The sequence below is a fragment of the Gossypium raimondii genome, chromosome 11 (genome assembly GCF_025698545.1).
Source record: "Gossypium raimondii isolate GPD5lz chromosome 11, ASM2569854v1, whole genome shotgun sequence".
Classification (NCBI taxonomy): Eukaryota; Viridiplantae; Streptophyta; class Magnoliopsida; order Malvales; family Malvaceae; genus Gossypium; species Gossypium raimondii.
The window spans coordinates 896259-910099 of record NC_068575.1 but is presented as its reverse complement, the minus strand read 5'-3'; the positions used below and the strand labels follow the sequence as shown (position 1 = coordinate 910099).

The following is a 13841-nucleotide window of genomic DNA, read 5'->3' as shown; positions in this document are numbered from 1 at the left end:
GTACTTTTACCTACCAATATATCAAACATGAGTAACTAAATTGAAGAACTGGAACAAAAAAGCCTACAGTTCTCAGGTGCCTAAAATGGTAGGGTTATTGCAATAAAATCACATTATCAGAGTCTACCATATGGTAGCATAGTCCTAAACATCTAAAAGGAGCTTACATCATGCATAAAATAACATTTAAAGACAATGAAAAGTCATATTCATACTATTACAGTCCAAAAGAAAAGATAATAAACAGGTTAAAACTAACCTTTTAAGCTTCCAATGCTTATGGAAAGAGCTAACAGCAGCAACTTCTCATATAAGTTCACATCCATTTTACAATAATTAAGTTATCAAAGAACTCAGGCAAAAGGAAAATCCATTACTAGTTTAAGACTTAACAACAAATTCAGACCCTCAAACTCTCTGTCAATGTCCTTTGCACACGTCCTACTTGTACTTTGTTGAATCCCAAATCCGATGATCTATAATTGATTCGATCAACGAAAACCATAACAAATTAGAGTCAACAAAACATTACCATAAACTTACCTGAATTTCCCGATCAAGACTACTGTAGTAATATAATGCACGTCTCAGAAAGTGGACAAAAACACGCTCTGAATGCCAAACAATGACAGATCTCTCCCTCCTGAAAGTGCGACTTAAAGGTGTAGAGAGAATGGTGATAGGAGGCGAAGGCAAAGACATTGGTTGAGGAATCGTTGTTGGTTTTTACTCTTTCTTCTCTCAACCCTAAAATTTAATGTTCTGTTGATGCATGTGTAGAGCTTTTCATGTATGTCGATGAACTTGATTCACATTCTTTTTTTTTTATGCACTAACTCCGGCTATATAAGCTTGAATGTAGTATGCATTAACACCTTGTCCTCCGTAAACAATTGGCGTGTAGATCAAATCGAGTTTCAAAGTTTAGATTTAGATACCAAACTGAAGAAAATAAAAGTGTGCAGTGCACATTGAACATTGCCATGAAGTTTTGAGGATCGAATTTAGCACATTCAGGTATGATGCACCTTTTGCAATGCCTGGTGGAACATATCAATGAATTGATCATCCTGGAATAAGAAACAAAAGAAAAAAGTCAACAACTAGAAGCCTTCACCAAAGGAGGAAATGCAAAACCAGCATCACTCATCTTTTGGCCAAATGCTAATTAGCCAGTATACTTGAACCATTATGAGCTGTTAATTAACATTCCAAGCGAAAATGAGACGAATAAGGTACAAGTACTATAGAAGCTCTTGTACTGAGAGTTAGATTGCATTTTGCTTCCTTTACTAAAAAACGGAGCAAATTAGTCCCTTTAAGTTAGATCAAAGAGCAAACTAATCTTTTTGTTAAAAATTTCATCTATTTCTACTGTTAAAAACTGGTCCCTATTCATAGATATGAGGTACACATGGCAAGCCATATGTAATTATCTAATTATTCCGTTGGCACGCCAAAGTTTTAATAGTAAAAATGAATGAAAATTTCAACTAAAAGAACTAGTTTGCTCTTTAATTTAATGTAAATAGACTAATTTACTCATTTTTTGAGTAGAAGAGGCAAAATGCAATCTAACTCCTAATACAGAGGCCTCTATAACACTTTTACTGACAAAGAATAATATAAATACCTGAACAAGCATTAGTAGAGCATCACGGACTTTATCCCTGCTAATAAGAGATCCATTGTGCAAAGAAGATGGGGCACCTGGAGTGAGAGATGCAGGTGGAGTAGATGGAGGAAAGGGTTGAAGCATTGGAGTGCCGTAGGGATGTTGCGGATTGAGGGGTGGATGAAGAGCAGAGGCGGTTGGATTTGATGAAGAGGGAGGTGGCATCATCAATGAGGATGAAGAAGAGGAAGGGGGTGCAAAAAAGGATGAAGGCTTTACGAGATTAGTCACTCGGTTGCTGCTACTTGCTGAATCAACCAAAGGTGCAGCAGAAAGTGGAAGGGATGACACTGATGGAGCAGGAGTAGGAGTGGGTATGGCAGTTGGAGCATGAGAAGACAGAGGGGTGGTCGAGATAGAATGGTAAGGCTGTGTTGGTTTTGTACCATTTGGAGCATTACTTCCAAGATTCATAGCAGCCTGAAATCAGTAAGCCAAATAAGCTTTGAGATGAGAGACATTATTAGGCCTTGAAAAGCCAAAAGGAAAGTATTGGAAGTCTACACACACTAAAGAAGTTAACAAATGATGAATCTTGAGGAGCATCAGTAGCACGAGAGGCAGTTGCTGGTGGCTCCAAGGGACCTTCTATTACAGACATGCTAGGAACAGCTTCTAGTTCCTCAAATTCACTACACCATAATAACACAAGCTTAGAAAACTTGGACAAAATAGGAAGACAGCAGCAGAAGTAAAAAAATTCTAGTGACTTCCAAGGATCAACATAATAAATCATCAAATTCGGTTTGCTTTTTATTTTGGAATAATATTTGGTATACTGCCAATGGAGTTTTTTTCTCCACAAGCAGGGTCAGGGGGTTTGACAAGTGTCCTATAGAGATATAGTAAAATATTAAAAAAAAACAAATGCTTAAAAAAAAAAGAGAAGTGGAAATTTTTCAAGGCTGCTTGTGGAATAAAAAAGTTACACTGCTAGTATACCAAATACTTATGTATGGCTAATCATTAATACAAATTTACCAATATGAATTAGCAGGTCTTGAAAGTATTATCTATTGATGGGAGCAGCTCAAAACCTATAGATATGGGAGTTTAGGCTAATTGTTATAACAATATACTTTTGCACATAAAGCTCCTGCCTCACTCACCTCCTCCTTGCGTATACTATCAATTACAGTTCTACAGTTCTTACTTAATATTCCCTCCACTTCCAGCTATTTAGTAATATGTCACAAGTATGGCACCCCACAATCCACTCTAGTCCAACTCTCAACCAACTTTTGCCTCAACCCTTTTCTTGTTTACGATGCTACCTCAACCACACCCAAAAGACCCCCTAAACACAGAACAAAGTCAATTGACAAGACATTTTTTGTTCAAAATGGCATATTGTACCAAAAAGCAGTTTAATAATAGAAACCTCTCACAAACTGCCGGGCAAATTTAATATTTAACCATGTTCCAAGGCTTCAGAAAAGCAATAACTTCCTAATAGATGCTTCATCAAAGTAATTACCTTTTGCTTGCAGATGTCTTTGGCTTTGCAGGAACTTTTGTATATGCATTAAGTATTCTGAGAAGAGGACAACATATATAATGTTAGAATTTAAAACCACCTGCAGAAACAGACCAAGAACTTCTCTTTATCAAAACAATATCTCAAAAAACACACTGATATAAATCTTATTTGAGTGCTTTCATGTTTTTTTCCTTAAATTACGAAAGCTTAAAGGTTTTATTGTAATGCAAGGAAACTTTTGTTTTATATTCCGTGACCAAAATACCATAATGCATATCATGAACCAGTATACCACTTGATAGTTGTAGAGCTAAAAAAACATACATTATCTGTTCAACAGATTAAAGTGCATTGACCCCCGTTATCTAGAACCTTGTTGCCATTATGAATACTTGAAACTTCAATAACCATAAGATTGTATTCGAATTAAAACTACATGACAAAGGATGCCTTCAACTACTAAACCCTTCCTCTCGAGGAAAATCAATTGTAACAAATAAGGTACAAAATACAATATATGAAAGACCTGAAGCTCCATGTTCAAAATCACTTGGGATAACCGAGCTCGAAGTTGATTATTTACAACCTAGCGAAACGGAAAAAAACAAGACAGACATACCTACTAAAGAGGTTTGCAACATCCTCACATTCACGCGGATTATAGAACCAAATACCATTAACTTCTTGCGCAGCATTTCGATACAACAAATACGGACCTTGAACCTCGTACTCGAAATCTCCCAATAGATTCTCCACTAAATTATCTGCTTGTTAAAAACAACTTTCACATCAAATCAGGCTAAAAGAAAAAAAGGGTGTGCAGTGTGAGATCTTTCATTAAAATTAACAATTTCGACCTGTGTTACGACGATTCATTACAATGAACTGGAACCGAGGTTGTGTATTCCTTAAAAGAAAACAAAAAAAAAAAACCCAAGGAAAATCATCATCAATCATTTGAATAAGCTAAATAAATCCCCAAAGTAAATCACTTGCTTCTAAGTTCTAACCACGTTAATGCTAAAAATAAATAATAAAAAAGCTTAAAAAATATTAACTTATTTTTACCTCTTAACAACAAAGAGAGATCCTTCAACATCTTTTCGACTCTAAACAAACAAAATAATAATAAAATATTTTAATCATCCAAACTTTAAAACAAAATCAAAAGCAAAAAAAGATTCCAAAAACTTTTAAAAAATCAGATTTGTGACAAAGCGAACCCATTGATTACTATCGAGGTTGAATTCGTAGAAGGTGACGTGAGCAGCAGTGATCAAAATCTCTTCAATGAAAGCATCAATTCTTTGGAGAACAGTGAGATTGAGCATCTTCGTGCTTTGTTGGTCGATATTCGGCATCAATTTTCCAGTCTGAGACATTTTCCAGAATCCAAATTATGTGAAATCCCTAAACCCTAAATCCCAATTTTTCTTAATGATTTTCCCGGGAAATGCTGAACATTACAATCGTCAATCGATTTTCTCTAAATATTCGGCAGTTAGCCACTTACCAGTTTACTTTACTGAATGTTGATTCCCAAAATGACCAGAATAGCCTCCAGAATTTTAGGCAAAAAAATATATTAAATTCTTCTATTAGTCCCTGTTCTTTGAGAAAATTATGTATTTAGTCCCTGTACTTTTATTTGATCAATTGTAGTCCTTGTACTTTACAAATTTTGAAATTTTAGTCCTGATCAAAGAATAGCAGTCAAATACGTTTGATCGAATTCAGTTTTGACTCAAATGATAGCCATTAATCCATTAACTGGATTTTTAGTAAGTAATATGTGAAAATAATAATCTGATACGGCGTTACACATATTATAATATGTTACATTGGATTTTGGAAATATCAAAACTTAATGAATTTAACAATTATTATTTTGTGAGAAATAAAATTTTAAATTTTGAAAAGTACGAGGATTAAAATGACTAAACAAAAGTATATAAATTAATCCACAAGTTTTGCAAAGTATGAGGACTGATAGCAGAATTTAACCAAAAATAATGATTAATATACTATTTGGTACCTAAGTTTAACTTCAATGTTTGATTTGGTACATGAGTTTTGCTTCAATGACTTCACTTGATACTTGTGTTTTACTTTATCTCATTTAAGTACTTGAGTTTAGTTTCAGATTCAATTTAGCACATGAGTTTTTTCATTTAAGTACTTATGTTTTTTTAATAGAGTATACGTGTCAAATATTTATTGAGCCACAAGATATTTGATTTGAGTACGAAATTGAACATTGAAATCAAATTTAAATATCAAATGATGTATTAATCTAAAAAATGATAATAGGGATTCAAGCCAATGATTCTTTTTTTTTAACCAAATGAAATATGCATGTTTAGCGTTGATTTTATTTTAATTTAAGTTTCATTATGTGCAAGTATTGTTCGTGTCTATTATTAGAGGTGTTCAAATTTCGGTTAAAACCGAATTAACCGACCGAATTGACCTAATTCGGCTAATTGATCAGTTAACCGATCTAATTCGATCAGAAGTTGATTAATGATTTTTTGGAAGTTCGGTTATCGGTTAATTCGGTTCGAAATTGGATAATTAACCGAATTAATCAAACTTAATAATTAATAATACAAATGATATGTAGTTTTAATTTAGTTAATTCAGATAATTCAGTTAAATGAACATTATCAATTTATTTATATATATTTTTTATACTTGTTTTAACAAAAAATAAAAACATATAAATTTTGGTTAATTCAAACCAAAATATTTTGGTTTGATTAATTTTTTGAAAAAGTTCGGTTCGATTAACAATTAAAGAAAGTTAATACTAATTCGGTTTAAAATCGATTCAGATTAATTTAAGAGAATTTTGCAAAAAAATTTCAGTAATTTTGTAAGAGATTCATAATCAATTATAAATAATTTTGGAAAATATTCAGTAATCTAATTACATTATAAAGAATTTAGTAATTCATTGAGAACACTATAATATTGTAACAAATTAGGAATTTTAAATAGCTCACGAACTCAATTGAAGAAATTGTAAAAAGAATAATTATGACTTAAATTTAGTATTTATATATTGTACTAACCTTAATTTAATATAATTTAATCCTCTATTTTACAATAGAGTTAAATTATTTTTCGGGTTTGAACTTAGTAACTACTTTTACATTCGAGTTTGAATTTTTTTTGTCCAAGTTAGTCCCTAAACTTGGCAGTCGTTCCCACATTAGAGCCTAAATTTTTTTATAGTCCAAGTTAGGCCCCATCATGGAAACAATTGTCAAGTTTAAGGACTAATTTAGACAAAAAAAAGGTTCAAGTCCCAATGTGGGAACAGTTGCCTAGTTTAGGCTCTAATACGAGAATAATTACCGAGTTTAGGGGCTAACTTGGACCAAAACAAAATTTAGGCCCCAATGTGAAAGTTGTTGCCAAATTCAAGTCCAAATAATAATTTCACTCTTTATAATATTATTAGTAAGTCTAAATTTATAACACCGTTAATGTGTTAGCATTATTAACTGTTAAGCGATAACAAAGTTAATAACATTAATAGTTTCATTAAAAATTCACATCATCACATTATAATGGTGGTAGTTTATGTAACAACTCATTTTCAGTGAAATCAGAACAGTGGTTTCGAGACCACAAATTTTAGTCCTGAAAAAAAATTATTTTAATATTATTTTATAGCCTATGGTAGGATAGGAACATCAAATGAAAATTTCGTTAAGAAATTTTACCTATTACATGTGTAATTTGATAAAAAGAACTAAATTGAAAAAGGTACAAAACTTACTAATTATGATAGTTAAGTGACTAAATAGTTTAACTAATAAATAAGGGAGGACTTAGGGCATAAATATGCCTAAAGTGAATGAATGGGGCGGCATAACATGTGAAAATAATAAAATAAAGCCAAATTAATGGCAAAATTGTAAATAAATTGGAAATTAAGAGTTTCTAGACATTTTCACCGTCAATATCGGTTCTAAAATAAACATTGAAGAGGGCTTGAGCTGGGCTTTCAATTTTTGCTTCATGTGAGTCAAATCTTTATCCGTTTCTTAAAATTTTTATATTTTTGAGATTATTACAATTAGGTCTAATTAACATTTATCTTAGTTTTTTATTTTATTGAAAATTTTGGAAGTTACCATTGATGAGTTCATATGATTTTAGTTAGTAGATGATGAATTTGAGATGATGATGGGTATTTAAAAGTATTTTATTAAAATTTTTGATGAAATCATGATTTAGGGATTAAATTGAAAAGATGTTGAATTCATAGAAAAATCTAAATTTTATGGAATTCATGGGTTTCTATTGTTATATATGAAAATTTCTAGGCTTGAAATGAAGATTAAATTTCATTTTCCGAGCCTAGGGACTAAATTAGAATTAATTAAAAGTATAGGGTAAAATGGTAATTTTTCCTAATATGTAAATTGGATTGAATTGAGTATGAATTGTATCAAATTGATATTAAATTCATTTATATAGATCCGGATAGATCAAATACGAAGTTAGATCGAGGAAAAGAAAAAATATTGGATTAGTAGATTTTGCATACACGAACATTTGTTGAGGTAAGTTCGTGTAACTAATGTGAGAATTTATATGTATTAATTGAATTGTATGTATGTAATTGTATTATTGTCATGTATATGAAATTAATTACATATCCGATGATAACTGACAAGCATTAAGTCTCGTTTGAATAAGTGAAATTTGATGGATACAGGGTTCCCGCATTGGTTGTAGTCCTGCATGTGTTGCGGATACGCCACAGCTGGAAAGAGCGTCCCATTATTAGATCTCATGAGCTTCCCGTTATATGGTTTGTGCGAGCTTCCCGTTAATAGCTCTTCGGAGCATCCCGATTGGTTGTGATCTTACATGTGTTGTGGACACACCACAACTCTTATGAACGTCCCGATATATGGCTCATCAAAGTTTCCTGATTAAAGGCTCTTATGAGCTTCCTGATTAATGGCTCTTCGGAGCTTCTCGATATTGGCTCGCTTGAACTTTCCGTTATTGTCTCGTATGAGCTTCCCGTTAATGGCTCTCCGGAGCTTCCCGTTACATAGATCATATGAGCTTCCCGTTATGTGGCTCGAAAGAGCTTCCCGTTTATGTGCTCATATAAGCATTCCAAAATATGAATTGACAGATCTCAAATTTATACACTTCGTGTGTACTACCTAGGTATCCATCGATATTTTATATGATTCAACGGGCAAAATCCTTATATGAGAAAATATATGAATTCAAAGTGAAACATTATTTGTATATACATGAAATACATGGAAATTTGATGTTGATGAGCTCATATATAACTCTTGATATTCATGTGAAATAAATGACTAACATGTTCGATGAAGTTGTGTGTTTAGGCTATTAGCCAAATTACTTGGATGCATTTTGTATGTTTATTTTAATGAAAATAAATGGTAAGTTAATTTTTCGTTATACGAACTTACTAAGCAATAAATGCTTACTCTGTTTTATTTCCTCTGTCTTATAGAACTCGAAGGCTCGTAAAGGTTGGAAGCTGGTCGGAGCTACATCACACTATCCCTCGGACTCTTCAGTATATATAGAAAACTAATTTTGGTTATAATGGCATGTATAGGCTAAATATGACCAACAATGGTAATATAAATGTTTGGTTGTAATTAGCCATTGGAATGGCTTGTGAATGACATATTTTGATGTGTTTATATATGATCTTAATGTGTTTGATGAGTCTTTGAATTGGTTAAATGAGGGAGATTATATAGGTTCATAATTAATTGATTTGAATTAGTATAATTGGTAAGATATGCATGTATGTGAATTGGGTTTATTAGGGAAAATTGAATACTTAGACATATAGGATATATTATAACATGTACTGAACTTGGTTTTAGCTTGATTTGAATGATTGGTATTGCCTTGTGAATGTGTTAAAGCGTTGATGTAGGTGGAAGATAATTTGGATGAGAAAAAGTGGCCTTGGAAATGACCTATTTTTGTCCATACGGGCGTGTGTCTTAGCCGTGTATGGCACACGGCCTAGCACATGGGTGTATGATCTGGCCGTGTGTCCCATGTATCTTAAAAATTGAGAAACAGAATGCTCAAAATTATCCTCATGGCCTGGCCCACACGGGTGTGTGCTCCTGCACTTAGGAAAAATTTTGATATTTTGCGAAAAATTCTCTGAGTACCCGGTTAGTCCTGACTTGTTTTCAATGCATATTTTGGGCCTCGAGGGCTCATGTAAGGGACAAAATGATTGAACATGATTGATTTCTGATATGGATGTTAAATGATATAAAATAACTGTATTTGATCTGTAACTCTGGTAATGCTCTGTAACCCTATTCTAGCGACAGATATAGGTTAGGGGTGTTACAGTTTACAATGTCAATCGAACATGTGGTACAATCAGGGGTGAAACCAGAAATTTTTTTAGGGGGTCAAAATTAAATTTTAATTTTTACGATAGCAAAAATACAATTTTACTATTTTAATAGCCTATATCTTTATATTTTTTAAATGATTAAATCAAATTTTTATATTTTTAAGAAGGTCAAAGTATAATTTTATCTTCACTAATTTAAAATTTTAATTAAAATACCTAAATAAAAAAAATTATTTTAAGGGGCCGGGGCCCGCCAACCCGCTCTTAGATACAATGACAAAATTTTTTTGTTGAAATGAAATCTTAGTTGACACCAAACTTCAAATTACAAGATTAAATTTCAAATTTCACCATATCAAAAACATTAAAACCAAAATCAATCCTTTAAAAGACACATTTACTAATCATCATAACACCTTTAAACATTTTGTTCTCATTAATTGCAATTTCCTCAAGTACAACATAATCACAATGTCAATGATAATTTTAACAATTACTATGAATAAACTTAACACAAAAAATAAAAATAAAAAGACACCATAAATTAAGACAACACACTTATGAAAATTGTAGGAAATAATTAACAATATCTATATCTCATTTTTCTTTTTATTTCTCTGATCTTTTGAGAAATATTTTTTTTTTCACTTCTTTTTTAAAATAAAATTAAAACCAGACAATAAAACCAACAACATGAGGAGCACAACAGCAACAAAAGATGTCACCACAGCTCCGCTCACTTTTTGGCAAAAATGTCCAAATTGTTGGCAAATGGCTTGCCAGTTTGTGTTACGGTTGCCATTGTGAGCCAAGTAAACTATGGCAGCCGCTGCCGCAGCAGACGCCGTGGCTAGTGCCAACACCACCTGTCATTTATACAAAAAGAATGTTAATTAATATGTATTTTTAATATGTTCGTATATTCGTATCGTATTTATATAATGCTTTTTTTTCGTGTTAGAATGCTTACGATGTCGAAAATGAATAAGAGGATTCTGGCTATGGCGAAGTTAGGGCGGATGATGGTGATGACAGAGAACATAAGGGAAAGGACGAGGTAGCCGGCAACTATTGACATTGCTATGACCAAGAACCTGCAAACAAATTTAATATACATATAAGTAAGTAAGTATGTATGTATGTATGTTTGAGACAGTAAAATAATCATAATATAGAGAAATTATTCCGTCCATGATCAGTTGAGTTAAAAAACTCTACAGGTGAAATATTACCAAGTGTTTTGAGGAATAGGTAAAATTGGATTAAGTTAATTTAAGTTTTATTTTATTTTCGTCAATTTAAAGTTTGGTGGTTATTTTGGGTTTGACAAATTTAAGTTTGGGGAATTAGGATTTTAAGATTGTTTTTGGCATAGTTTTTAAAACTCAACTTTTAGTTGAATTGGTAATTAGTTGAGGTATTGATTTGGAACAAAATGTTAGGTCGGTCGAGCCGTAAATGAGTACAGATCAATTGAATTTGACTAAAAAATTAGTTTCTATTTATATATATATTTCTATTTTTTATGATTTTTACTCGAAACGGTTGAACTAATGATCACTGGTGGTTTGATTAGCTCGACCACTAATCTAATTCTGAAAAACTTGATTTTTAGGTCATGTCATTCAAGTTTGAGTATTGGTTTTTGAGTTTAGATGATTCTGAATTTGGATTGTTTTAGGTTTGGGTTATGAAGATTTAAGGGTGGTGGTTTTTCGTGTTCGGTCATTCGTGTTCAAGGAGTAAATTTTTTTCTAGGTGAAATCAGAAAAGTTTAAATTATTTCGGCAAAAACAAATCAAAGAAGGGCTTTGGTCCTCTCAAATAGAAAAATTGTAATTCAAATCCTTTATAAAATATGAAAAATATAAATTAATTTCGATAAAATTTCATTTTAACCTCCTAAAAATAAAAATATATATATTTAATTTTTTCAAAAATAATAAAATCATAAATTAATTCATTATAAAATTATATTTTACTTCTCAAAATTTATATTTCAATTTTAATTCATAAATTTATGTCTTTACATTTTGAGTTTTGATCACTTTATATTTAGATAGTTAAAATAGTTACTTGTTGGAATCCTTTCGAAGAAAATATCAACATTAACGGAATCAACCGATCGAGATCTCAAAATAACGACTAATTTAAGTGCATGATCTAGTTAGAATATGCGTGTATATATATATATATATATGTATTTGTGTATATATAATGACGTACGTGAAAGTGGGAACATCATCATAGCTAGCTTCAATCCGGAAGACCTGAGTGAAGAAAGTTGCGGTTTCATCGCTGGTACCCATGGTGGCTGCGGCGGCCAGAGCTGCAATTATGGCGGCTAATCTCAGAACAAAATCCACAACGCCCATTATTTTCTTCAACTTATTCGGTTTCTCTTTCCCATTACCGATCAAAGGTGCTTTGCCTTTCGATTCAGCACTGGACTCCACATCAATGCTTGCATTATCATCGCTCTTCATCATTTTCTTTTTCTTGTTTGGTTGGAGAGAAAAAAAAAAAAAAGGAGAGAAAATTTTCTTTGATACGTAGAGCTAAAGAAGAGAAGTTGAAGCTTTGTTTGTGATAATTAATGGATGATTGAAAGTTTATATAGAGGGTTTTGAGAAAAAGAGAAAGAATAGTTGGTTAGGAATTTGTTGACTACTTTCTTCAAATATTATTAGAGATCAGGATTAATATGTGATTTGGTACTGGGTTTAGTTTTAATGTTCAATTTGGTATCTGAGTTTTTTTCTCAATTTGATATCTAAGCTTTTTCTCAATTTGGCATTTGAGTTTAGCTTAAATATTCAGTTTGGTACATAGACTAAATGACATCACGTGGCCTGACATATGTGTAGTAGTAAAAAAATGGATATTCAGTTTGGCAATTAGGCCAATTTTGGTATATGTATTTTTTTTATCGATTTTACTCCTTGAAGTTGACAACTAAGTCTATTTTGGTACCTAAACTTGAAAAATATAATACGCACTTTAATATTACACCACATCATCACTTAAGAATTTAAAATATATATAAATTTTCAAGTATCGATGTGGTACAATCCCAGAGTTTCACATCCAATGTTTTAACAAATGGAAAGGTGGTTAAACTAGTCAGATCATCAGTTCCTGATTCAATCAGTTCAATCGTTAGACCAATAATAATTAAAAACTCATACAAATATTTAAAAAAATTATTAATATGATTCAACCTATTCAACTACCAATTTCAAGCAGATTCAATTCAATCCTTTTGTTCAGGTCATTATACTGTTTCTCAATCCAGTCGATCCGATCAACTAATTCGATCATATTCCGTAACATTGGTCACATCATTAAGTTTTGATGGAACCAATTTTAAGAACCAAAATGGATCTAGTTACCAAGTTCAAGTATCAAAGTGGACAAAAAAAAGAGTATAGGGACCAAAAATTATATTATCCCAAAAATATAGATACTTAATTGAGAAAAAAATCAAAACTCAAAATTGAGAAAAAAATATAGATACCAAATTGAACATTAAAATCAGACTCAAGTATCAAATAATATATTAACCCTAGAAATTAATATTATTTTAAATATATAATATTCAAGAAAACTAATTTAGTTTTATATATACACTTACAAAATTATTTTTACTGGTAAATGTTAATAATTTGATGGTTAAATTTATCAATATAATTATATTTGTTATTGATATAAAATTTCAGATCGATATGATAATCGATCGAGAATATTATTTTTATTAGCATATGTAACGGTTGATTTTTTATGATAAATAAATAGTTAAAAATTCTTAAAATTATTCAAAATTCTATACGCATTATGTATGTTAATTTATACGTTACTCACAATCTCTCCTCAATTCTTAAATGGGAGAATAATGTGCTTCAGTGTACTCGAACCCACATCCTCCTACAATGACAACAATGCCAATACCAATCAAGTTAAGACCCAATAGACTACATAATGTTTTTTTGCTTTTCTTTTCTCGAAGTTATATAAAAATAATAATTATTTATCTCTACCCTATCCAAATTATCAAATCTAATAATATAAATTTCATATATATGTTTTTTTTATAAGAAAAATGAGAGCAAAGAATTTGAAATCAAAATTTTTTTTATGATTGTGTTACATAAATTGAATTTTGGTCACTTACAACTATAGCTTTTTTGACTTAAATATGACATAAAATATTGGGATTTTATAGTTATAAAGTCAAATAATAATAAAATAAAGAGTGTGAGAAAATACCAACACACACCAAAATAAAT

The 13841-nt window shown here is 31.2% G+C and overlaps 2 protein-coding genes across 2 annotated transcripts; both read right to left on the bottom strand.

Annotated features, from left to right (window-relative positions):
- Positions 1-277: 277 nt before the first annotated feature.
- Positions 278-4651, bottom strand: LOC105761733 (mRNA-decapping enzyme-like protein). Its single transcript, XM_012579627.2, has 8 exons — positions 4379-4651; positions 4224-4264; positions 4013-4062; positions 3775-3919; positions 3153-3209; positions 2184-2307; positions 1634-2095; positions 278-1070 (listed from the first exon to the last, which is right to left on the bottom strand). Exons 1-8 carry the CDS (start codon positions 4535-4537, stop codon positions 1014-1016), a joined length of 1095 nt encoding a protein of 364 aa, XP_012435081.1. The 5' UTR covers positions 4538-4651; the 3' UTR covers positions 278-1013.
- A 5341-nt stretch (positions 4652-9992) lies between these two features.
- LOC105801661 (casparian strip membrane protein 1) lies at positions 9993-12121 on the bottom strand. Its single transcript, XM_012632873.2, has 3 exons — positions 11782-12121; positions 10526-10649; positions 9993-10421 (listed from the first exon to the last, which is right to left on the bottom strand). The coding sequence occupies exons 1-3, from the start codon at positions 12042-12044 to the stop codon at positions 10200-10202; spliced, it is 609 nt and encodes a 202-aa protein (XP_012488327.1). The 5' UTR covers positions 12045-12121; the 3' UTR covers positions 9993-10199.
- Positions 12122-13841: the final 1720 nt, after the last annotated feature.